Source organism: Maylandia zebra, linkage group LG20 (assembly GCF_041146795.1).
Source record: "Maylandia zebra isolate NMK-2024a linkage group LG20, Mzebra_GT3a, whole genome shotgun sequence".
NCBI lineage: Eukaryota > Metazoa > Chordata > Actinopteri > Cichliformes > Cichlidae > Maylandia > Maylandia zebra.
The window spans coordinates 20,356,116-20,380,900 of NC_135186.1; the positions used below are offsets into that span (position 1 = coordinate 20,356,116).

General features: G+C 42.3%; 1 protein-coding gene across 1 annotated transcript; it reads left to right on the plus strand.

Moving 5' to 3' along the window:
* The first annotated feature begins 444 nt into the window (after positions 1–444).
* On the plus strand, positions 445–20,777 carry stk35 (serine/threonine kinase 35). The gene is made up of 3 exons (XM_004545912.4): positions 445–1,179; positions 2,869–3,678; positions 18,027–20,777. Exons 1-2 carry the CDS (start codon positions 630–632, stop codon positions 3,609–3,611), a joined length of 1,293 nt encoding a protein of 430 aa, XP_004545969.1. The 5' UTR covers positions 445–629; the 3' UTR covers positions 3,612–3,678; positions 18,027–20,777.
* Positions 20,778–24,785: the final 4,008 nt, after the last annotated feature.

Consider the following 24,785-nt stretch of genomic DNA (forward strand, 5'->3'; position numbering starts at 1 on the left):
TATGGAATGAGATTCTAAATTGTCTGACTTTAGATTTTTTTCGCATTTCCATGCAAACACTTTAATTTCTCAGAACTAACCGAGCACTACCACTGATAGAATGGCTGCAAGGCTTTTGAGGGTTCAATCTCAAAACCATAATAACCCCGTTCAGATAGTAAACTAGATAAACGTGTTGGTTTTTTCATCTATGCTCAGTTCGTGATAAAACATAAACTAGCGTACTGCCACAACACGGAATACTCATGCGTGGATCTGCCACAGGGTCCCTCTGTATGAGTAGGGCGAATAATTGAAGCTCACGGCCTTATCAATAAGCAGCCCCACGCGTGAGTACCGTCCCATCTGAAAATAAAAACAAATCCAGCATGCTGGCTCAATCTCCGCGAGCTACTTTCTCTCCCCACCAATCAGCGCGCCGCAGCTGCACGCTAAGCCACGCCTTCTGTTCTCTCGAGCTGGAACGTTTTGTTTATCGTGCCAAAGAAGTTGTTACAGCTTCGATGTGGCACGATTGTGTTCACTGTTAACACGCAGACTTTTTACATATCAAAGCACGCAGATAGAAGTAAGGACGTCGTAGCGTAGTGCAGGGTTAGAGTAATGACAAAGAAAGACGTCCAGCCTCCATGCTTACTTTTAACAAAAAAGAAGTTATGGATTCTAACGACGGTAGGAAGAGACGCAAGGTAAGCGGCTTTGTGCGGGGCTGCAGGCGGAGTGTGGCCGGAAAGATGAAACGAGAGATGAGCAAAGTCCTGCGCTCCATAGCGCTGGACGATAACAACCGTAAAGAGCTCGTGCAGGGGGAAGAGGACGACTACGACTGCTTCCCTATCAGTTTCCTCCGCAGTGACCTATTGGAGCCCCACTTAGTCGTGGCTCCCCGGTACAGCCTGCTACGAGAGGTCGGTCGTGGAAGCTACGGGGTGGTGTACGAGGCTGTAGCTCGGAAAACAGGGGCCAGGGTAGCGGTGAAGAGGCTGCAGTGTGACGCCCCGGAGAAAGTGGAGTTGGCGCTAGCCGAATTCTGGGCCTTGACGAGCTTGGAGAACCGACACCAGAATGTAGTCCAGCTGGAAGAGTGTGTCCTGCAGAGGAACGGTTTGGCCCAGAAGATGAGCCACGGAAACAAGAAATCCAAGCAGTATTTGCGGCTCGTGGAGACTTCACTCAAAGGTACACACGCTGCTGTTAGCCGTGCAGTATCACCAGTACAGTAATGAAAGTACAGGAGCTGCTGTTGGAGCTTGTGTCGTGGTGATTTTACCGGCCTAAGAAATGCAAACTTTACGGTGCACCGTGTTAAAGCCTCGATGTCTCATCTGAGATGTCTCATTCAAGATCTAAGCAGAATGAGAAACGACAAAAGGCCATATTTAAATACCGCTGAAGTTTGGTAGTTACTGATAGGCAGTGTTAGCAGTATTGTGAGCCTGGTTTATTATTTATTCTATTTGACACAATGAATTTTTACACTCCGTTACAAATAAGAGAATGCTGCTGAGTTCACCAAAGTGCTGTAGACATAAGTTAAAAGGTGCAGGTTTCATTCACTAAAGAGCATTTAAAGTCAACTTCGTTGCAGCCTGCCGTGACGTCACTCCACTACTACCTATAGAAGGCACAGAAAAGTACACGGTGCTGCCCTGCTCACGAGAGAACACAGTGTACTACTTACAGCCTGCCCTTGTTAACTGAAATGTGACATGTTAAATAGCAATATTACAGTGCACTGTCAATGGCAGAGTTGTTACATTTTTAACTTAATATGATCAGTGCAATTTTAACCTATTTATCATATCGTTTGTTTACATTCATCAGCCCAGAGATACATTTAGTGATGTTTAAATGTGTCTTCAACAAACTGAAATTTAACATCATCTAACATCTTAATGCTGATGTTCTGAACAGGCCCAGTTTACAGTCTTGTTTTCTTTTAATAGCTTGCCTGTTATGTAAGTGTCACCACTGAGGCTCTCTGAATAAAATATTAATATGAAATATTAATCCTAAGCTGGGATCTCTTGGATCCATCAAGCAATGACAAAGAACGCTTGTAGATTTGAAACATTGAGAAGGATTTGATTTGTATCTTTTTGGCCCATCAGCTTTTGTCGTGATCCACCTAACAAGTTTTTCAAATGCAGTCAGTGATCATGACACAAGCATGATAACTGAGTGCAGCCTTTGCTTAATGCCTGTGAAAATCTAGCAAATTCAATGTTATCATTGTGGACAGAAGTCTTTGAAGTGATGAGAAAGTAAATAACTCCCAGTGTCAATAGGAGCATGATTTGGTAATTTACCAGGACCTGTACAGAATGTCAGCTAATACTGGTGTATGGCAGCTACAGTATATTGATCATTTGGGCATTATGTAAACTGATAAGTCTTATCTGTCTATACTGTAACAATTCTTTAAGAACTAGAAATACAAGATTTTGTTCAAAGTAGTTTTCAAAAACCTCTGTACCCAGTTTGATCTGGCTTTAATAATGATTAGAAGTTTGAAACCTCAAGCACAGCTTTATTTTGAGTGGCGCAGCTAAATGTGTCAGCAGATTGTGATCTGTTGCATGCAATCACAAACCAGTGACAGTACTTTTCCCTCCCTTCCTCTTTAAACGGTCCCACAGTGTACCATAACAGTAGCTTTTACCAGAATCTTGCAGTTGACTTTTAAAATTTTCTTTCCTGGAGAAAGAAATGGCGTGACTTGTTTGAGTCAATGACGGATTTTTCTTCAATGCTGGTCACTGTCACGGCAGGGAGCACGACCGGGTTTAACTGCTCAGCAGCTGACTTCATTTCGGTGTTTGACAGTCTTCATCCCACTGTTCATATCTGCTCCCTTTGTTGTTGCAGGAGAACGTATCCTGGGCTACTCGGAGGAACCATGTTACCTTTGGTTTGTTATGGAGTTTTGTGACGGTGGGGACCTTAACCAGTACATTTTGTCCCGCCGGCCTGATCCCCAGACCAACAGGAACTTTATGCGCCAGCTGACCAGTGCTGTGGCTTTCCTGCACAGGAACAGTATCGTCCACCGCGACCTTAAACCAGACAACATTCTTATCTCACAGAAGTCTGGTTTTCCTATTCTTAAAGTGGCTGACTTTGGACTCAGTAAGGTTTGTGCTGGTCTGACCTCCAGAAACGGTGAAGAACATCCCATAGCAGGAGCAGGTGCCAGAGGGAGCATCCAGAACAGCTCGGTCAACATAAACAAATTCTGGTTGTCATCAGCCTGCGGCTCGGACTTCTACATGGCTCCTGAGGTGTGGGAGGGTCACTACACAGCCAAGGCTGACATCTTTGCTCTGGGCATCATCATCTGGGCAATGATCGAAAGGATTACTTTTATTGATGCAGAGTCCAAGCGTGAACTGCTGGGTACTTATGTTCGGCAAGGCTCGGAAATTGTCCCTGTTGGGGAGGCTTTGCTGGAGAACCCCAAGATGGTGCTCCATATTCCTCAGAAGGCCAGAAGCTCCATGTCTGAGGAGGAGAAGAAACTCCTCCACGAGATGCTTGCAGTAAACCCTCAGGACCGACCGGACGCCCTCCAGCTGGAGGTGCGGATGGACCAAGTCACATGTGCTGTTTGACAGACAGCACCTCCTATAACCTCTTATTTCCCTTACCACTCAAAGAAGGGACCTTTCAACTTCCCAGGTAAGATTCATGTCTTTATAAACCATGACCTCATCTGTCTGTTAGGAAAGGAAGCACATTAACAAAAAAATGTTGTAACAGAAGAACTGTAATGCCAAGATTAATTGTTGTTGTTATCATGTGGTTAAATTAAACTTAATTTGTTAATCAGAGTTCACCAGAGGCCTGGCAGAGGTTAACATTTACTTACCTAATACATGCTGTGGGAAAGAGACGGTAAAGTGCTTAAATCGTATAGAATAAAGAACTATGAGTCGATGATTACATGTGGTTGGGAGTTTAAATTGCTGAGTGGTCAATAAGGCCAGAAATGCCAGTCCATTTCATACTGAAGGTGAGCTTACTTATATCTTGGTTGCTACAGTACACAATCCTTCAGTTAAGAAATGTCCATTTCTTAATGTCCATTAATGTGCCGCTCAGGTGCGTCTGCCTCCCCTGCAGACCACACCCCGTTACACACACTAACGTGGTAAAATACATATTTAGGCAGAATTTTGCAAATATCTATTTTTTATTTTTTAGCAGCATAGTGCTTTTTTCCTATTATTATTCTTTTTTTTAAAAAGTCAGGTCAAGGCTCCAAAAGCCCAAAGGCGATATAAGGGTGGCGGCTCACAACAGTTTTTGTTTGCGACATGGATCATTTTAGTTCAGCTGGGTGTCTTTCCTTTTGTTATATTTCTTTAAGAGTTCAAAATGTGTTAAATAAATAAAAAGTCATTTTCTTTGTAGCACTTCATGGATTTCATAAGCAACACACCTTAGTTGTTCACACAAAGCATAAAGGTAAAAAACAATATATACAGTGTTATCTTCATTTTAGATGTCAAAGTATTTGCGGCTCCCAGTGTTTTCTTTACATTGAACCCGGGTCCAAATGGATCTTTGGGTCTTAAAGGTTGCTGACCCCCTGTCTTAGAAGATTGATCGAGTAGATTGTGGACCATTTCTGTGGGACGAAAGACAAATTAGGCAGCATCTGATTAAAAATAAAATAAAATAATGAATTCATAATTTTGTCTTTGACTTAGTTATTTGTCACAATGTATTTGGCAGTCTGCAGAGGGCAAACTATTTTTGTGCCACATAGAGCTGGGCGATATATCGAGTTTTTAAAAAATATCGATATATTTTTATACGAGATATAAGATGTGACAATATCCTTTGTATCGATATAGTCTATGTTACGTTATAATTATACTTGTGGAGCCGCAAGTTTGCCTCTCTTTCGTCCACTTTCGTCTTTACGCAACGTTACTCGGCCTCTCCTCTCCTTCACTGAACACAACTCCCCCTCCTCCCCCATCGCTTCACCTGCAGGAAGCGACAAGATGGACACGGCAAATCTCCGTTAACGAGTTACTGCGCATCGCCCCGTGCGTGGGGCTGGACGGCGTCAACGTGTTAGCTAGCTAACCACGCTAACGAGCTAACCACGCTAACGCCATGCAGCCCAGAGGTGCTGCACGGACTAAAATCCTTTCATTTTTCTCAAAAGTTGACAGCGCGCCTTATGTATGAATTCTGGTTGTGCTTGATGGCCGCGAACCGATTTTATGTGGAACACGGCGCTCAGCAATCTGTCAAAAAATGTTTTAGTACGACTTTAGTAAGCTACGGAGCTGCACCGCTTGATGGATTGTCGGAGCATTACGGCTGAGCCTCGCGGAGTGATACGTACTGTGCTTCAACGTAATATTACCCTACTGTGTATAAGGACCATAAATGGCACCTGTTAAGAGACGTGGTTGCGAAGCGGATTACAAACTCCAGGCTGTCAGTCACGCAGTACAAGTTGGGAACAGAGCAGCTGTGAAATCTGTCTTTGTTATTGTGCTCAGCGTCTTTTAGTTTACATTTTGACTGCACAATTGTGAGCTTTTTGTTATGCACAAAAACAACATTGTTTTCTTTTATTTATGGAGCATTATTATTTAATAAATGCTCATAATTTATTTTTGAGTAAATTTTATGTACATCTGCTCTATGTTAATAAAAGTGCCTGTGTGACATCTGGGACACAGCTTTGACTAAGAACTCTCTTTTTGTTCTTACTTTATGGCTTTAAAAAAATATATCGAGATATATATCTTATATCGCCATCCAGCTAAAAAATATCGAGATATGAATTTTGGGTCATATCGCCCAGCCCTAGTGCCACATACATATAGAAAAGTTTCCCTGTCAGTATTGTTGATATCATTGCTTTGGTACAGCTTGCGTTTGTCATACGTAACATAAGGGTCACCAACATTTTTATCTGTGATGGAATTTTGTTTGACTCGCCATTAAATACGAATTGACGAATTTGGGGAAAAAAGCACAGTGGGCTTGGGTACAGGCTTTTTGTTACTAACTATAACCCAAGAGCCAAGTTATAATTAATTATAATGACGCGTTTGAAAATGAATTAGAAAAGCAGTTATCTCTGTCCTCTGCTGATCTCTTGATCCATGGGAACCAAAGCCTCAGGTGACATCCTAGACCTGTCCCTTCACTTCACATACACCCAACTTCTGCTGACGTCTTGCCAGAGCTTCGCACGTCACTGCAGGATTAACTGAGGTAAAAATATCTCCGTATTCAAAATGAGGGATTCATTTTAAATGATCGTGTTTGACAAAACAAGTCTTGCTTAAAATGAACGAACAAATACAAAAGCGTTTATGGTAGGTGAGAGGAGGCGTGTCCATGTCCTCAGGGGAGAGGAGAGGGTGGTTCAGGAAGACTGCTGCGTGATCAGTACTGGGAACCAAACTGGGTACAACCCTGGCCTGAGGGCAAACAGCGTGTGTGTGTGTGTGTGTGTGTGTGTGTGTGTGTGTGTGTGTGTGTGTGTGTGTGTGTGTGTGTGTGTGTGGGAGAGGGGGGGCAGTGTGAGAGTGAATCAGAAAGCGTTGAATAAGCCTTCTGGATCTTTGGCATTTGTACAGTAAATGTGTTTTATGTGGTTTGTTTTCACACCTGACAGTTTTGGAAAACACTGACTTCAGTTTTTATCACCACAGAGACTGTTCAATAAACCTCTCGTGATACACAGCCTGGCTTATTTATGATCAGTGAAAACTTGGCCTGACCTTATGCTCAGTGTTGTTCTGAAGAGGGTGATATGTAAATCTCACTTTGGATTATTCTGAAAATGATTAAAAACCCCACAATGTTCCCTGCTTTAGCCCTAACTCGTACCACTTTACCCAGCTCTTTCATACTTGGTTATGTGCCTTTGTGATCAGTGTGCAGTGGGAAACACCAGGGCATCAAACAGATTTTAATATTAGACAAAGATAAGCCAACAACTAATGTCTACAAATGAACATAATTCAACAATAACAAAGAGACTGAGCAAAAATCGCAAAGCTGAAAACCACTGTAGACCAAAAAGAATGCAAAGGCTCATCTCACATTTCCAGATGTTTCTTAATAAAAAACATCTGGATGAGCCACAAGATATTTGAAAATATTTTGTCGACTAATAAAACAAAGGTTGAACTTTCTAGAAAGTTTTCATCCCATTAAACCTGACATAAAAACGTACATAGCATTTCAAATAAAGAACACCAACAGTCAAACATGGTAGTAGCATGGTGCTCTCTACCAGAACATCCTGAAGGAGAATGTGCAGCCATCTGAAGCTCAGTTTTTGCAGCAGGGCGATGACACCTGAAGTCTACCTCAGAGTGACCCCCCCCCCCCCCCCCCCCCCCAAAATAAACCCCCTCAAAATATAGATTATAGTCAAAGTCCAGCATTAAAATCCTATTGAAATGCTTTGGGGTGACCTTAAACAGGCAGTTTATGTTAGAAAATCAGTGTGGTTGAATTTAAAAAAATTCTGCAAAGAAAACTTGGCTAAAATTCCTCCAAAGTGAAAGACATTTATCGCAAAAACCTTGATTGAACTTCTGGTAGCCAAGGTTTGCACAACCAGCGTTAGGTAGTTACTTTTTCATTTAGGCCAGGACCAGTTGCGTTGGATAAATCTACATCCTGGACCTAGATATAGAAGCGGAGGAATGGTCAAGGGTGCAGCTAGCATCCTGGTATCAGTAGCACAGTTGGATACGTTAAGCTGTGTTGTCAGGCTGCTGAAAGCTGATGCCTCTCGTTTTAGGGCCCACTGTGGTGGGGCTCCAATCCAAGTAGAAATCCTTGACTGTTAATTTTCAGGGGAACTGACTGGAGCATGAGAGTAGTGATGTAACTTCTGAACCCAGCACCAAGATAAGCCAGCTTTTCAGGAGACTTGCCTGATTTGAGGGGTGGTTTTGAAGAGGGGAGGAGTAGAGCCAACGAAGGAGCTTTTGCTGGTGGGTAATCTTCATTTATTGAAGCTTATAAAGTTGCAATTTTGACAAGATGGCAAGCGAGTGACTGGAGCAGAGAGAAGAAATGTGCAGAATGAATGTGACAGACCTGATTATTGTTTGGTAGTGCCAATGGCTGCCTAATGGTCCTGCAGCATGGCACGTGGTGTTTGGTGTTGTGCTGTAACCATCCAGACAGCCTAAAGTTTGTTAGCCTTAAGTATTGACTACAACGTTTAGGCAAAATTTTATGCAAGTTGTTTTTCTGGAAAAGGGATAAAAAGTTTAAACATTAAAATTCAATTTTAATCAGAAAATTGGCCTGAGATATTTCTACAAAGAGGTACAGAACAGTATCAAGCTTCCTAAGCTTGGTAATCCTTATCAGCCTTGTTTTTTTTCTAATCCTACAACCTGCTGATCCCTACTCAGTAGCTGAATCTTTGTGACAGTGTTTGTTGTTAGCAGTGTGGAGAGATGCTTAAACCTTAACTGGAAGACACTCATTCACTCACCCATTCAAATAACTGAATTCAGGTGTTCCAGTCACTTCCATCACCACAGGTGTGTAAAATCAAGCACGTTGGATTGTAGACTGCTTTTACAAACGTGTGAAAGAATGAATTGCTCCCAGAAGCTCAGTGAATCCTAGTGTGACACTGCGCCACCACCTGTGCAACAAATCCAGCTGTGAAATGTCTTTGCTCTTGAGAATTTCAGTCAACTGCTTGTTGTTATTATTACAAAGTAGAAGCAACTGGGAATGCCAGTGCCTCAGCCACAAAGTGATAAGCCACGTAAAATCACAGAGCGGGGTCAGGCGATGTTACGGTGCATAATACGCCGAGGTCGCCAACTTTCTGCAGTCAGTGTAGCTCAGGAAGTCAAGCAGCTCGTCTACTAATGCGAAGGTTTGACTGCTTCAGTTCGCATGTCAGATATTTGTGAATGGTAGATAGGAAGCACTTACTCATTGAAAAACGCATGTTTGAATGGGTGTGACTAAGTGGATGTACAAAGAGCTTTGAGTACTCATGTAGAGTAGTGCCATATAAGAACCAGTCCATTTATTCGCTGCAGACTTCCACACTTCAAGTGACCTTTATATTAACTGAAGAACAGTGCATAGAGAGCAGCTGCATCAAGCCTTACCAATGCACTGCAAAAGTGTTGGAGACTGTAGTTTAGTCTCACTGACTGCTTTGTTCTTCTTTGTTTGTTTTAATACGAAAGCTTACATGAAAAGGAACAGACTGTGTTTTTTCCTGTTTTGGAAGTGGATAACATCCATATTCCTGCCCTGTCGTGCACTGCAAACAGGACAGCATTGTAGCCTACCCACTGTAGATATATCAGGACAACATTGTAAAATTATGGATTATTTTATTCATAATATCAGGATAGAATAACTACTTTTGCGGCAGTGTGTGCATGAAAATGTCCTGGTGAGATTGTTTAGAATGAAAACCTTTTGTAGTGCATCAAATGGCTGTTCAGGCGATGCTCAGCGACCTAAATCATTCTCCTGTTTGTTTGAACTTGAACTCTCCACTTGCCTGGATTAAGCATTCAGCTCCACAGTACTGTTCGCTGTCACAGACCTCATTCTGTGACGTAAGGTCTCTCAGACCTGAAGATGCCACTGCATGTTAGCTTCCTGTCGCAGACTGGCCTCATTCTCTCGTGTCATGATTGGATAGCATGTTACGCAACAGGAACGGCTCACAGCATGGCTGTGGTTCAGTGGAAAACCCTGAGGGATTAGTGTTTGTAAGCACACAGAGAGAAGGGGAGGCTGTAGTTTTTGCTGCTTGTGCATATTTACTGGATATCAGGACATGTTTGACTGAGGGAGAAACCATCACACTCACCAATTTCAGACCAACGAGGAAAAGCACAATGTGTTGAATCTGTGGCTATCTTATGATCTCTCATCCAGTCAGCACGACGATGATGTCTTATTTTCTATTAATGAGATGTAGAAAGAATAAAAAGCTTGTGTGTGTGTGTGTGTGTGTGTGCGCGTGTGCGTGCGTGTGTACAGGTAAATGAGCTTTGCAATGTGAGCTCTGGAAAACTGAAAACTGCATGTGCCTGTATACAAGTCATTTGTACTGAGTGATGAGCACAGACTTGGAAAGTAACTGAGAGTAAACGAAAAACACAAAGTAAAATTACTGCTCAGCGTTTTCTTGCTGAATGAGTTCATCTGGATGCAGCAGTGTGGTAACTGGAGATCATAGAGGAGGAAAAAATGCTCTTGATGCGACTTAAATTTTCTCAACTTAACAACAATATTGTTACAACCACGTCGTGTTTGACGCACAACATGGTTGTAAATGAAGGTTGGGCGATTGGACGATATATCGATGATAGGCTGAGCGTTTCACTGATGGTTTTTACAAGAGATTTATTTATTTGCCCATGAGTAAATTTGCTAATAATGTTGGTCGAAGCTAACCGAAGCAGTCGATGGGAAAAATGATAGCGCTGAAGAGTGCGCCCAAACGTTTGTTTACTTAAACTCACAACAGAAAAAAAGAACGGCAGCAGCCTACGTTCAGAAATAAACAAAGATTTTATTGAAATAAAAACCCACAATGGTGTGGAGGGAAACAACGAGAAGCTTTCTTCTTTTTTCCACTCTAACCTTATCTGCTTACAGACCAAACAACAGATACAAAAAGTCAGTTAAAAATCAAAATATTTATCACCAATCGTCGGTTTTTGGACTGACGACTGTCGGTTGGAAAACTGTTACATATTCTCCAACCTTATAGTAAATACCTGGGAGGCTCACTTAGGCTGCCAGAAACTGGAAAGTCCAGGCTAACAAGCCACCAGCTCAGTCATGTGTGATAGGCAAATCACTCCTTGTGTGATTCAAATGAGCATTTTCTTATGTGTGCAGTGAGTCTTCTCATTTGTGATTACACTGACAGTCCAGAATACAGTCTGTTGGCTGTCAGATACAAGGAGAGATTCATGGCATTTTCCTTCTCTTTAAAAATGCTCCATCTTAGTACTTTGTTTTCAGTTCTGTTGTTACAGGTGGATAAAATCAAGCACGCTTACTTTTACAAGTTGAGAGGGCTGAGTAACAACAAAAACTGAACATCAGGAACTTTATGGCTGGACTGCTCCTGTGAGTGTAATGTGTAGGTGGCCCTTTGAATCTAAATTCAAAGGTTTAAGCCCTTTATATCTGGTTTTCTTTATGTGCAATTAATTACTTTCATTCTAATTCTGAGCATTGTGTGGCGTATGACATTTCAGAATACTATAAATCATCATTATAGGACAATTTAACAAATATAGATTATTAAATATTATTATAGTGCAGGCTTCTGTCTTACAACATGATCATCACGTTCTCCAGTTTCCCCTGAAGGTGAAGTAGAGCAGCTCGCCTGCTAAGTGGAAGGCTGGCGGTTCAGTGCCTGCATGCCAAACATCTGTGGGTATGAACCCCAAGTAACATTAGGTATAGAGAAAACATGCTTGTGTATATGAGGCGCTTTGCATGCATGTTTCCTTGTATAGAGAAATGTGGCGTATGCAGAGAATGATTCTGATTTACTAACATGCACAAGGCGGGTGTGTAAGAATGTTTCCACCCACGTGTCATTTGCGCTGTGGTCAGTAACATACAACATGGATACATGTGTTTTTGTGTTGTCTTCATAAAGGACATAGTTTGAAAGGTGGCATCGGATGGCCGGGGTGGAATATTTAGTGACATGAGTCAGCATTGATGTCCATGTGCGTTGTGCGTGACATCCCCTAATCCACCCCCACCCGCTCCTCTGCTGGACAATGAGATGAGAGTGCTGCTTTTGGTTGATGGCTTATGGGAGCTTTGGTCAGGAACATTTTGTCTTCTTGTGTGCAGCCGTGTGTCACTGCTATCCAGTCCAGAGCAGTGTAAGCTTCTGTACTGCACACACGTACGGTCCTTACTTTCAGGAATTCTTTTGATTTCATATGAGCTTTTTCAGCATGTTGTCCTTGCCACGGACACAAGAATGCTTATGTGCTATAAAGACAATGCGTTTGATGCTTTCACTCTTCATATGGCTTTTAGTACTCTAAAACAGAGAGGATGCTGATTGTGGACAGCAGCCTGAAGGCACAGTATGCCATGTTATGTACGGGCTCAGAAAGCGTGGGCTATTACAGGGCGGCTGAGAAATGCTGAGAAGCAGTCTTTACGAGAGTTTGGGAGAAAGCGTGATGAGCACACTGGTTTGTTCTTATGTAACATTGTTGTAAAAACAGGCTAGCTGAGTGGCTGCAGCGCTTGTAAATATTTCCTTTGGGTCCTCGGGGCTCTGAGGAAGAACTGCAAAAACCAGTTCTTACACAAGTGATCACAACGAAGCACCTCACCGTGTTCTGTGGTGTATTCAGAAGCAAAAAGACTAAAAGCTCAAGCCAACCCCTGCTTCTAGGCTTGGATGTCTATAATTTACGATAGGCAACCTTCCTGTACAGCCCAGCAAACCACCTTTTCTCACAGTGAATAACATAGAGCCACATCTCTTCCACTCTGCTGTCTCCATTCACAGCAGCTGTGTTGGATCTAATGGTGTGTAAGCTCTTTACATGATGTTAATCTGCTGACAGTCTGCATGCCATCAACCACAGACTCACAACTCTGTGGTGGCGCTGTCATGCTTTGTTCTCCTGCTTATTTCTCTTTGGTTAAATGTTGCCAACTGTGGCTAACTTCATTTTGACTTGTAAATAATAAATAGAAACAGTTTGATCAGCAGAAAGTGAGGATTTTGACCAACAGGAAGAGGGTTTGACATGGTTTGATGTCTTTGGGTTTTGAACCTTTGTTGGAACAGAACTACACATATTTCACAATAAAATAACAAACAATGACTGTAATACCTGCTGTAAGGTGGCTGAGGAAGTAGAGTAGATCATCTGCCAATCAGAAGGTTGGAGTGTTCTTTTCCCAATACTTCATATGAAAAAAAGCTTTGGGTGATCAGTTAAAGTAGAGGAGTGCTCTATAAATACTAGTCCATTTACGATTTGTCATGTTGGGATTGCACACTGGAAATCATGTGCTTCTTTTTCAGTTTCATCCATAGCTGTTGTTTGTGTCCCCTCATTCTTTGTGTTGTGGCACAGTTCCTAACATTTGTCCTGACATTTAACAGGGTTGCAGCATTAAAGGTCAGATTAGCATCACTCACATCCTAAATATCTGCTCATGAGAGAACAACATATTTGTTGTGGTCAAATCATGGTTCAGTGGTTAAAACTCTCACAGCAGAAAGCTCCTGGTTTGAACGTTGGCCATTCTGTGTCAAGATTTCATCCAGATACGGCAGTTTCTTCCCACACCCCATAGATGACGACATTAATTTGAATATTCTATATTTGCCATAAATGAGATTTAGATAAGGTGTGCAGGATAAAGCAGTGTATGAATGTATGGTTAAATCTGGCTTGTAGTCTAAACTGCTTGGAGTGATAAGTAAGAGTAGAAAGTTGCTGTGTGTGTTTGCTGCCTCTGGCAGTCCTACCACTTCCTGTAAGATACTGGTCTCCACTGCTGCTTTTTAATGAGGCAGTCTGCCTTTGAGTTATAAAACAAGAGGAGGCAGCAGGCCGTAGTTCTGTCCAGGATATACTGAGCTTCCACCTGGCCTGTTTTCTTTATTACACTTGCTTATAAAGAACGTTAAACAGAATAATTACATGTTGAATTCAGTGAAAGTGGAGTTTCACATTTTTAACCTTTTTAGTTTAACGACGGCTAGTTTCAGGACGAGAAAACACGACTAACTAGACTTAAAGCGTTGATTTCTCTAATGGTAACACAATGTGCTGTTTAAAACTAGCGATGCTACCTTCATTTGACTTCCAGTGTGGATTAAACACACAGGGAAAACCTCTGTGCAGCACCTCATGCTCCAATCAGACAGCGAAGAAGAAAAAATACACTTAAAATGCTAAATATTATATGAAAACATATTTATACCAAAAAATGTTTACAGTATATTAAAATATGACAAATTAACATCTGAAAAATAAATGGCGACTGAAAGTGTTGCACATTGTGCCGGGCATTATGGATGCACATTGTTCTATGTTCCATTATGCTATTTTTACTCCCGTAGTTTTTGTGAAATATTTTCTTTCTCTATACAAAGTAAAATAATTTAGGCATCTTACATCTTAAACTTAGCACTGTGTGTTTGTACTTGTCTATTTTCCCCCATTTATACCCTTTGTATTACTACATTTATTGCTCATGTCAGACGTGTGCGTCCTGCTAAGCTGATCCACTTTTGTCCATAGCGTGTGCTGTGATGTTATGCAACATATGAAAAGAGGAACAAAGCGCTGCCAGCCTGAGCTGTTGCATGTCAGCCGGTGAGCTATTATTAGAGCAGTTCTGAACCAAACATGGACACATCCAACAGCAGGAAGTATGGCTGTGTGCGGCAGTGCTGTCATTTTTACTGCAGGTAGACACATACAAATGTGCACCATTCTACTTTTGCACCCAGTGACCTCAGTGCCTTTGCTATAGCATCCCTGTGCAGTGCACATTTCTTTTCGTTATAGTAGTTTGCAGAGCTCTTCAGACGAAACGCCTCTGTTATAGGGTTTGATTCAGAAGAGATCTAAATCATTTTGCATGCCACATATTACAGTGAGAGAAAATAGTTGATCTGCTGCTGAATTTGTAAGTTTGGTCAAGAAATGAATAGTCTCTATATTGATAGTTTCATTTTGATAGAGAGGGACAGAATATCAATCAAAGATCCAGAAAATCTATTTTGAAAGTTATGGATTGATTTGTACGTCATTGAGTAAAATCAGTAATTGATCCTCTATAAAGTAGCCAGAGTTCTGATTGGCTGTGTACCCATGCAATACACAGATTACAGATTGTCAGTCAGATACTCCTGATCTCAACACATACGTTGAGATCAGGAATGAACATTAGGGATAAGAGACCTGCACAATGCTGGAATGGGCTACAGACAATTAGCAAGATCTGTTGGTGCGAGTATTCAGAACTGGAAGAAATACACTGCTCAGAAACATTTTAATCAGATTCTAGCTTCAAGTCAATGAAATGTCTGAGATATTGATCTCATCAATTAGTTCAGTTGTATTTATATAGTGCAAAATCCCAGGAGGAGTCGTCTCAATGCGCTTTATATAGAAAGGTAAAGACCCTACAATAATAATAATAATAATAAAACATACCACCAAGGCAACAAAGGTGTGGTTAAAGAAAATTAATGTCATCGAGTGGCTTAGCCTCCCCCTTCCCCAGGAAATCTGTGGAGGGAGGTGATGCTTCAAGTTGTCGAGTGTAATCCAAGAAACCAAATAGTCTGGCTGACATTCTGTCTCTACTACTATAAAATTAGAGACTGTTCTTTGGAAGTAAGCAAAGTTACAAATTCAGACGAGTATCAAATAATTTTCCTCTAGTGGATTCATTATATTGGAATTATACTCAAAAGAAAACGAGTCTTACCTGGCGGGCTTGACTAAACTAGTTTGTGTTTTCTAATTTTTTTCCAACCTGTTCTGGCTGTGCGAATAAATATGCGAATAAACATGCAAGGCAAGGCAAGGCAAATTTATTTGTATAGCACAATTCAACAACAAGGTGATTCAAAGTGCTTTACAGAGACATTAGAAACAAAAACAAATAAAAAGCATGATTTAAAATTGATTAAAACAAGCAAACAAACAAACTAACTAAACACACACATTTCACACCTGTTCGCGCGATCTGAACCGTTTTCGTAAGGGGAGCTACCAGTCCTTCTGTGGACGAGCTACTTTCTATTTTAAATTCCCTGAATTTAAAATACTCTCTAGACCCAGTCTAGACCCAGCTGGGGAGCTACCCAGAGCTCTAAACCCACTTAACTAACAAACAAACAAACAAACAAACAGTATATAAAATCCAAACAAACAAACAGTATATAAAATCCAAACAAACAAACAAACAGTATATAAAATCCAAACAAACAAACAAACAGTATATAAAATCCAAACAAACAAACAAACAGTATATAAAATCCAAACAAACAAACAAACAGTATATAAAATCCAAACAAACAAACAAACAGTATATAAAATCCAAACAAACAAACAAACAGTATATAAAATCCAAACAAACAAACAAACAGTATATAAAATCCAAACAAACAGTATATAAAATCCAAACAAACAGTATATAAAATCCAAACAAACAGTATATAAAATCCAAACAAACAAACAAACAGTATATAAAATCCAAACAAACAAACAAACAGTAGATAAAATCCAAACAAACAGTAGATAAAATCCAAACAAACAGTAGATAAAATCCAAACAAACAGTAGATAAAATCCAAACAAACAGTATATAAAATCCAAACAAACAGTATATAAAATCCAAACAAACAGTATATAAAATCCAAACAAACAGTATATAAAATCCAAACAAACAGTATATAAAATCCAAACAAACAGTATATAAAATCCAAACAAACAGTATATAAAATCCAAACAAACAGTATATAAAATCCAAACAAACAGTATATAAAATCCAAACAAACAGTAGATAAAATCCAAACAAACAGTAGATAAAATCCAAACAAACAGTAGATAAAATACAAACAAACAAACAAACAAACAAACAAACAGTAGATAAAATCCAAACAAACAGTAGATAAAATCCAAACAAACAGTAGATAAAATCCAAACAAACAGTAGATAAAATCCAAACAAACAGTAGATAAAATCCAAACAAACAGTAGATAAAATCCAAACAAACAGTAGATAAAATCAGTAGTTAATGTAAGTTTTTAAATTTAAGCTTAAAAGTGTGGATTTGGTGCTTTATTCAAATGCAGCTGAGAATAGGTGAGTCTTCAACCTGGATTTAAATAAACTGAGTGTTTCAGCTGATCTGAGGCTTTCTGGGAGTTTGTTCCAGATATAAGGAGCATAAAAGCTGAATGCAGCTTCTCCGTGTCTGGTTCTGACTCTGGGAACTGATAAAAGACCGGATCCAGATGACCTGAGGGATCTGGAAGGTTCATACTGGGTCAGGAGGTCTCTGATGTATTTTGGCCCTAAACCATTCAGAGCTTTATAGGCCAGCATCAGAACTTTAAAGTCTATCCTCTGACGGAATAAACATGCGAATAAACATGCGAATGTTTCAATCTTGTGACCTTTATTGTACATTGTGGAAAAGAAGATCTGGTGATTTCAATAGGTTTGCAGATGTTTAACTTAAACTCACGTGATAGTTCACTCCGCTGTACTTTTTAGATTACAAAGTGATGTTGTATATTTCTGCTGATGACTTAATCAGTATAATTGTCACGATTTGCACTGGCAGACTGTGTGGAGGGAGAAAGAGGACCCAAATGCAGACACTTGGAACGAAACTATAATTTAACAAAAGGCAAGCAGTCTATTTGTGGCGGGGAAAGGTACAAAACAAAAAGGCAGATGCACACTGAGGCGAAACTAACTAGAACTAAGCTGGGAGAAACTAAACACAACAAAGAACAAAACCTTGAATATGATTAAAAACCTGAGCATGGAAAAACACGGAGGTGTGGACATGATGAGAACTCAGCAGACAACCTGACAACGAATGAATGAAAACGCAGACCAAATGCACACAGGAGATCAGGGGATGTGAAACTAAACACAATGAACATGGGACACCAGACCTCTTCAAAATAAAACGGGAAACGTAATGAGATGCAGACATGAAACACATGAAGGGTGAGGGAGACTTAAACACCGAGGAATCTAAGAAACGATGAACTATAACAGGACAACATTGGTAATACAGAAATGAACTTAGATAATCTAATGAACGTAAACATAAACATCAAAATATATTACATCTCAAACCACTGGGTCCAGTGACCCATTATGGTGACAGTATTATTACTTTTGCTACTGATTTGTTCTTTCTGAAATGACTTTTGCTCCTTTATGCTGACCTGCTAATTCTTTGTCCCTACATCTGTGTCCTACACAGGTATCGACTCCAGTGGAAAAACGGACCCTGACAAGCTGAATTGTGAGGAATCTTCAATCATAATTTAAGCACAGAGTCACAGACTGCTCACTCCAAAACAGTCTGGACCAGTCTGCAAGTCAAACCACAATGACGCACTTCCAACTCCACGTAGTTCCAACACAGTCACTGTGGTGCTTTGGACTGGGGACGAATGGAGCACATAGTTTCTCTGAGAGCGACCTGGGCATGAAACTGTGCGTCTGTTTTGTAGTGGTGGACTTTTGTTCCCATCCTTCCCAGTATAGGCCTGTTCTTCCTTAATTGTGTAAGGTCTGTGACTGTGGCACAGGTTACTGTTTGTCATTGCACTCTACTGTACCAATATTCAATCATTGTACTAATGATAGCAGTAGCTGTAAACGGTTGACATTCACCTCCCAGTGCAACCTTGTGCCTTAACAATGATGTACACCAAGTGCACTTTGATTTCTAAAACTATTTTGTGGGTCGCTTTTGAAAGTTCACACCAAGAAGGAAATTTACTGGAACCACTTTCATCTCATGTAAGCTGAGCAACTGAGTCTTCTGCTTTCAGTGGGGTTTGACACAATATTCCAGGCTGCATTAATATCATATGGGAAAGTGCCCCCCTCTGTCCAAACACTGAAGCACAATCATGAAACTGAAGCTGAGACATTGATTTAAACCAATGACAGGTGAAGTGATTAATGTTGATTACATTGAGGTCAGTTCTACAGCACAGTGAGTAGCACTGTTCCCAACGTCTGGTTTCATGGAGGCCCTCTCAAAACCAACGGGGCCCGAGGCATCCCAACATGCTAATGCCAGACACAACAGGACACCCCCAGAGTTTCTTCCTGTCAGTGTCCTGACAGGTCGGAGGTGTTTCGGGGTCGTGATCAGTGTCGCACTGGAGAAACACTGTGCGCATATGATCAGTTCTGTGCTCTAAAGGAAAAGTAGCAGGCCTGTATCAGCTCCACACAACCCTTCAGCAGGGAGTTCACACTATCCTATTGGCCGTTTGTTCCTGATTAATCCAAAGAGCACCTGATGGAAAAGCGCATCTATGTGGTAACGTGTAGTCATCCATGTTGAAAAGATACTGAGGATGGTTCTGTATTCTTTTGAATGGTGCAGCGTGAATCATGTGTATCGGGTCATATCTAAGCAGCACTGACCTGTTTATGGCAGAAGGACCTCTGATTAGCATCTGGAGACCATTCCCCAAACCAGCCACTGAAGTGTGTTAGACTCTTTGCAGTGTTGAGTGATGCTGTGGTTGGACAGACGCTTGTGGTTGGCTGATCGGAGCCCCTGTAACTCCTGGGAAACTTCTGGGATTTTTGACTTGACTTGTGAAAACTGGTCACTCCAGAAAATGAATAAAGCCATGGGGCTTGAAGGAAAAGAGCAAAATACAACACAGCAACTTTAGAAGGAGAGCGCAGTGTTAGATAGCTCTTCTAGCCTTCACTCCAGCATAGACCCGAGGAGCTCCTTTGGCTTTCACATTGCTGTATTACATGGTAGTATAATACAGTAGATTTTGAGGTGTTTTGTGATGTACCTCTACCTCATTCTCTGCACTCTGAAACCTCTTTCTTAGCTTTACTGTCTCTGTAGCAACCTTATCTTAGTCTGTGATACAAGACGCACTTTGAGTGGGATAGATTTTTACCTCAGACTCAATGACTTATTTTAATTCAACCTCTCACTGATATTTTTTTTTCTTTTTTTGCTTAGTGACAACGAATCCCATTGTAACATCTACATCTGCAGGGTCTTCTGTCATAGATACTGTATAACAGAGCAATAAATATGTTGTCTTTAGTCAACAATGACAGATCCAGCTCAGAATAGTTTTAATGGCAGTTTGTGAAACAGACATAAATTTTAATTGGTTATGGTCATGGACATGAAGATGTGTGGGTAAGAAATAAATTAAACAAATGGTGACAGAAAGTCACAAGTCTACATACACAAACACATAGATTGGATTGCTTAAAGTATTTCCATAAGAACAGTGTTTGAAGGCGGATTCGCCTGCAGAAACATTGAAACCTGGCCAAGCAGTGCGAGTCAGTGTTGTTGTGGGACCTCACAAACATGTTTGTAATGTTTACACACTTTTTAAACTCGTTGTGAAGCATACTGAGATGTGCACCCATACTAATTCCTTGGATCCATTTCTGAGCCGTTTGTGGTGAATGCTAACACAACTTGAATGTGTTATTAAATTTGTGGTGAGTTTAAACGTTTGGAGTTTTGCTAATAGGCTAGCGTAACATAGACGGTCTTCCTTTTAAATTTTTGGGTTGTTGAATCTCTCCTGCTGCTCAGGAGTTTTGGTCACATTCATTTTTCTATAAGCACTAAAGACGAGGTTGATACCAAACTGTTATTCCTAAAGGCTTTACACACCTGCCCTGCTGCCACTTTCTGTACGAGTTAGCTCGTTTAGTTCTCTCGAGACTCGTAACGATTCCACTTTAAAACACTTTACTATGCAAAATGGTTCTGCCACAATGTGAGCACCACACAGAGCCACACCGTTCACAAGCTGTTGTAAGATCTTGAATTCCTCTAGTGCTGATTTCCAGTGAGTGCAGAAATGTTTCTTTGACATGTTGTTACATAAATACTGTTTTTGTAACTAAAGCTGACAGGAGCCATTAGAGAACCAAGAAAGCATTGTTTTTCTGTAACTATGTAACTATTCTCGGAATAAATGGTTAAAACTGTAAATGTCTGCATCATGTGTGTTACGTGTGAACTTTATTTTGTTTACAAAGTCACATCATAGCTGTCTTCCTTATTGGATGAAAATCAGATTCTTTAACAAATGTAATATAATGTTGGGATTAGGGAAATAAGTTTTAAAAAGCATTTTAATTATGGTTGGGGGCAGAAAACTTTCAGAGTGAAAATAAATGTGAGTCAGTACAATGAAGTCATGGATGCAAGCATGCAGTCTGCATTTCCTCAGCTGAACCGTTTGACACTCAGGACAATTTTGTCAAACCACCGGAAAAAAACAACTTTATATATTCACTAGTAATTTAATATCTACAGTGGGGCAAAAAAGTATTTAGTCAGCCACTGATTGTGCAAGTTCCCCCACTTAAAATGATGACAGAGGTCAGTAATTTGCACCAGAGGTACACTTCAACTGTGAGAGACAGAATGTGGAAAAAAAAATCCATGAATCCACATGGTAGGATTTGTAAAGAATTTATTCGTAAATTAGGGTGGAAAATAAGTATTTGGTCACCTCAAACAAGGAAAATCTCTGGCTCTCACAGACCTGTAACTGTCATGATCCTGGGTCCTTTTGACCCAGCATTTGTTTTCTCTTCGATTTTGGTTCTGTTCTTCCTCTGTTTAGTGTTTACTCTGTTCTGCCCGTGTGTTCCTGTATCTAGTCCGCGTTTCTTAGTTTGTGTCCCTTCATGTGCAAGTTCCTGTTTTATTGTGAAGGTCTGCGTCTTATGTGAGTGTTTTCAGTTGCCTCCCTAGTCTCGTTATGTTAATCACTCCCAGCTGTGTTTTCCACCTGTGTGTAATCTCCCTGTGTTCTCTGAGTGGTTGTATTTTCTGTCTTAGTAATTGCTGGTTCGTCTGTGTTGTTTCCCCTCGGTCTCCCTGCGTCTTCCCGTATGTATTTCCCCGGACCTCCCTGCATCCTCGTTTCTGGTTTGTGTTATTAGTTCTACCCAGTTTAGGTTTTCCTGTTTCATGGTACCCACACCATTGCTGTTTGTATTTTCGGTTGTCAAATAAACACTCACCTGTTTCAGTTCAGTTTCCAGTAGCTCCAGTGCCGCCTGTAGCGCAGGCCCCAGTAGCTCCAGTGCCGCCTGTAGCGCAGGCCCCAGTAGCTCCAGTGCCCCCGCTACCCGTAGCTCTGGCTCCAGTATCACCGGTTTCACTCATTCACTCCATGCAGGGAGAAAGTCTAATTTCACCTCAAGGTGCTTTTCATGGTTCAGCCGCCATTGGCACAGTTTGCCGCTCCAGGGCTTCCCCAGAGGCTAGGTCTCAGTCCCCGGCTGATTCTGGACCCCTGAAGTTTATGCCGCCACCTGAGAACTGCACCATGTCAGCGTTGCCTGGGCAGAGCCAGTGCTCAGTGCATCGCCAGTTGCCTTCATGTTTGCCAGAGGAATCCATGCCTGCTGGCTTTGTGATGGCTTCTGCTGGAGGGTCCGAGGGACCGCTCCGGCCTTTGTCTCGTGTCTCCGCTGGAGGGTCCGAGGGACCGCTCCGGCCTTTGTCTCCTGTTTCAGCTAGAGGGCCCGAGGAGCCCGTCCAGCCTCCTGCTTCGTCAGCTGGAGGGCCCGAGGAGCCCGTCCAGCCAGCGACAGCTGCAGCCTCATCGCCAGCTGCAGCCTCATCGCCAGCTGCAGCCTCATCGCCAGCTGCAGCCTCATCGCCAGCTGCAGCCTCATCGCCTGCTGCAGCCTCATCATCATCATCGCCTGCTGCAGCATCAGCATCATCATCGCCTGTTGCAGCATCAGCATCATCATCAGCCTCGTCTGGTCCAGCCTCGGAGCCTTCAGCATCATCATCAGCCTCATCAGAGTCTTCAGCCTCGCCTGGTCCAGCCTCATCAGAGTCTTCAGCCTCGCCTGGTCCAGCTTCATCCGAGTTTTCTTCCTCGCCTGGTCCAGCTTCATCCGAGTCTTCATCCTCGCTTGGTCCAGCCTCTGCAGCCTCGCCTGGTCCGGATCGCCATCGCCTGAGTGGCCGCCGTTGCCTTCCGCACGGCCGGCCCCCCGAACTGTGTCCACGTCGCCGCCGTTGCCTTCCGCACGGCCGGCCCCCCGAACTGTGTTCACGTTGCCGCCGTTGCCGTCCGCACGGTCGGACCCCTGAACTCTTTTGTCTTGGGCTCCTGGTGCTGTCGGCCCCCTGGCCGGCCCCCTGAGCTCTTCTGTTTTGGACCCCTGTGCTGTCGGCCCCCTGGCCGGCCCCCTGAGCTCTTCTGTTTTGGACTCCTGTGCTGTCGGCCCCCTGGCCGGCCCCCTGAACTCTTCTGTTTTGGACTCTGTTTTTTCCTGTGTTGTGGTGTGCTTCGTTTCTTTTGGTTTTGGGCTCGTTTTTTTGTTTTTGTCTTTTGGCCTTCTGGTGCTCCGGTTTTGTTTTGCTTCGGGCCCTCCTTCCTGGGCCCCCGCCGCCCGCCCTGGTCGGGTTGTTTTCTGTTTTTTCTGGCTTTTGTTTCTTGTTGGGCTGTCTGGAGCCAGCCTTTGAGAGGGGGGTACTGTCATGATCCTGGGTCCTTTTGACCCAGCATTTGTGTTTTCTCTTCGATTTTGGTTCTGTTCTTCCTCTGTTTAGTGTTTACTCTGTTCCGCCCGTGTGTTCCTGTATCTAGTCCGCGTTTCTTAGTTTGTGTCCCTTCATGTGCAAGTTCCTGTTTTATTGTGAAGGTCTGCGTCTTATGTGAGTGTTTTCAGTTGCCTCCCTAGTCTCGTTATGTTAATCACTCCCAGCTGTGTTTTCCACCTGTGTGTAATTTCCCTGTGTTCTCTGAGTGTATTTAGGTTGTATTTTCTGTCTTAGTAATTGCTGGTTCGTCTGTGTTGTTTCCCCTCGGTCTCCCTGCGTCTTCCCGTATGTATTTCCCCGGACCTCCCTGCATCCTCGTTTCTGGTTTGTGTTATTAGTTCTACCCAGTTTAGGTTTTCCTGTTTCATGGTACCCACACCATTGCTGTTTGTATTTTCGGTTGTCAAATAAACACTCACCTGCACCAGAGCTGCCGCATTTTGGGTCCTATTTCATATTCCACACGGCTTGCCCCGGCAAACCGTGACAGTAACGTCTTCTGTAAGAAGCTTTTCTGTCCCCCACTCGTTACCTGTATGAATGGCACCTGTTTGAACTCATCATCTGTATAAAAGACACCTGTCCACAGCCTCAAACAATCAGACTCCAAACTCCGCCATGGTCAAGACCAAAGAGCTTTCGAAGGACACCAGGAAAAGTATTGTAGACCTGCACCAGACTGGGAAGAGTGAATCTACAATAGGCAAGCAGCTTGGTGTGAAAAAATCAACTGTGGGAGCAATCATCAGAAAATGGAAGACATACAAGACCACTGATAATCTACCTCGATCTGGGGCTCCACGCAAGATCTCATCCCGTGGGGTCAAAATGATCATGAGAACGGTGAGCAAAGATCCCAGAACCACACGGGGGGACCTGGTGAATGACCTGCAGAGAGCTGGGACCAAAGTAACAAAGGTCACCATCAGTAACACACTACAACGGCAGGGAATCAAATCCCGCAGTGCCAGACGTGTTCCGCTGCTGAAGCCAGTGCATGTCCAGGCCCGTCTGAAGTTTGCCAGAGAGCACATGGATGATACAGCAGAGGATTGGGAGAATGTCATGTGGTCAGATGAAACCAAAGTAGAACTTTTTGGTATAAACTCAACTCGTCGTGTTTGGAGGACGAAGAATACCGAGTTGCATCCCAAGAACACCATACCTACTGTGAAGCATGGGGGTGGAAACATCATGCTATGGGGCTGTTTTTCTGCCAAGGGGACAGGACGACTGATCCGTGTTAAGGACAGAATGAATGGGGCCATGTATCGTGAGATTTTGAGCCAAAACCTCCTTCCATCAGTGAGAACTTTGAAGATGAAACGAGGCTGGGTCTTCCAACATGACAATGATCCAAAACACACCGCCCGGGCAACAAAGGAGTGGCTCCGTAAGAAGCATTTGAAAGTCCTGGAGTGG

Excerpts from the sequence above, each read along its gene's own strand:
- stk35 (XM_004545912.4), top strand. The coding sequence starts at position 630 with ATGCTTACTTTTAACAAAAAAGAAGTTATGGATTCTAACGACGGTAGG. Across the intron at positions 1,180-2,868 it reads CGTGGAGACTTCACTCAAAG|GAGAACGTATCCTGGGCTAC; the intron begins GTACACACGCTG and ends TTGTTGTTGCAG.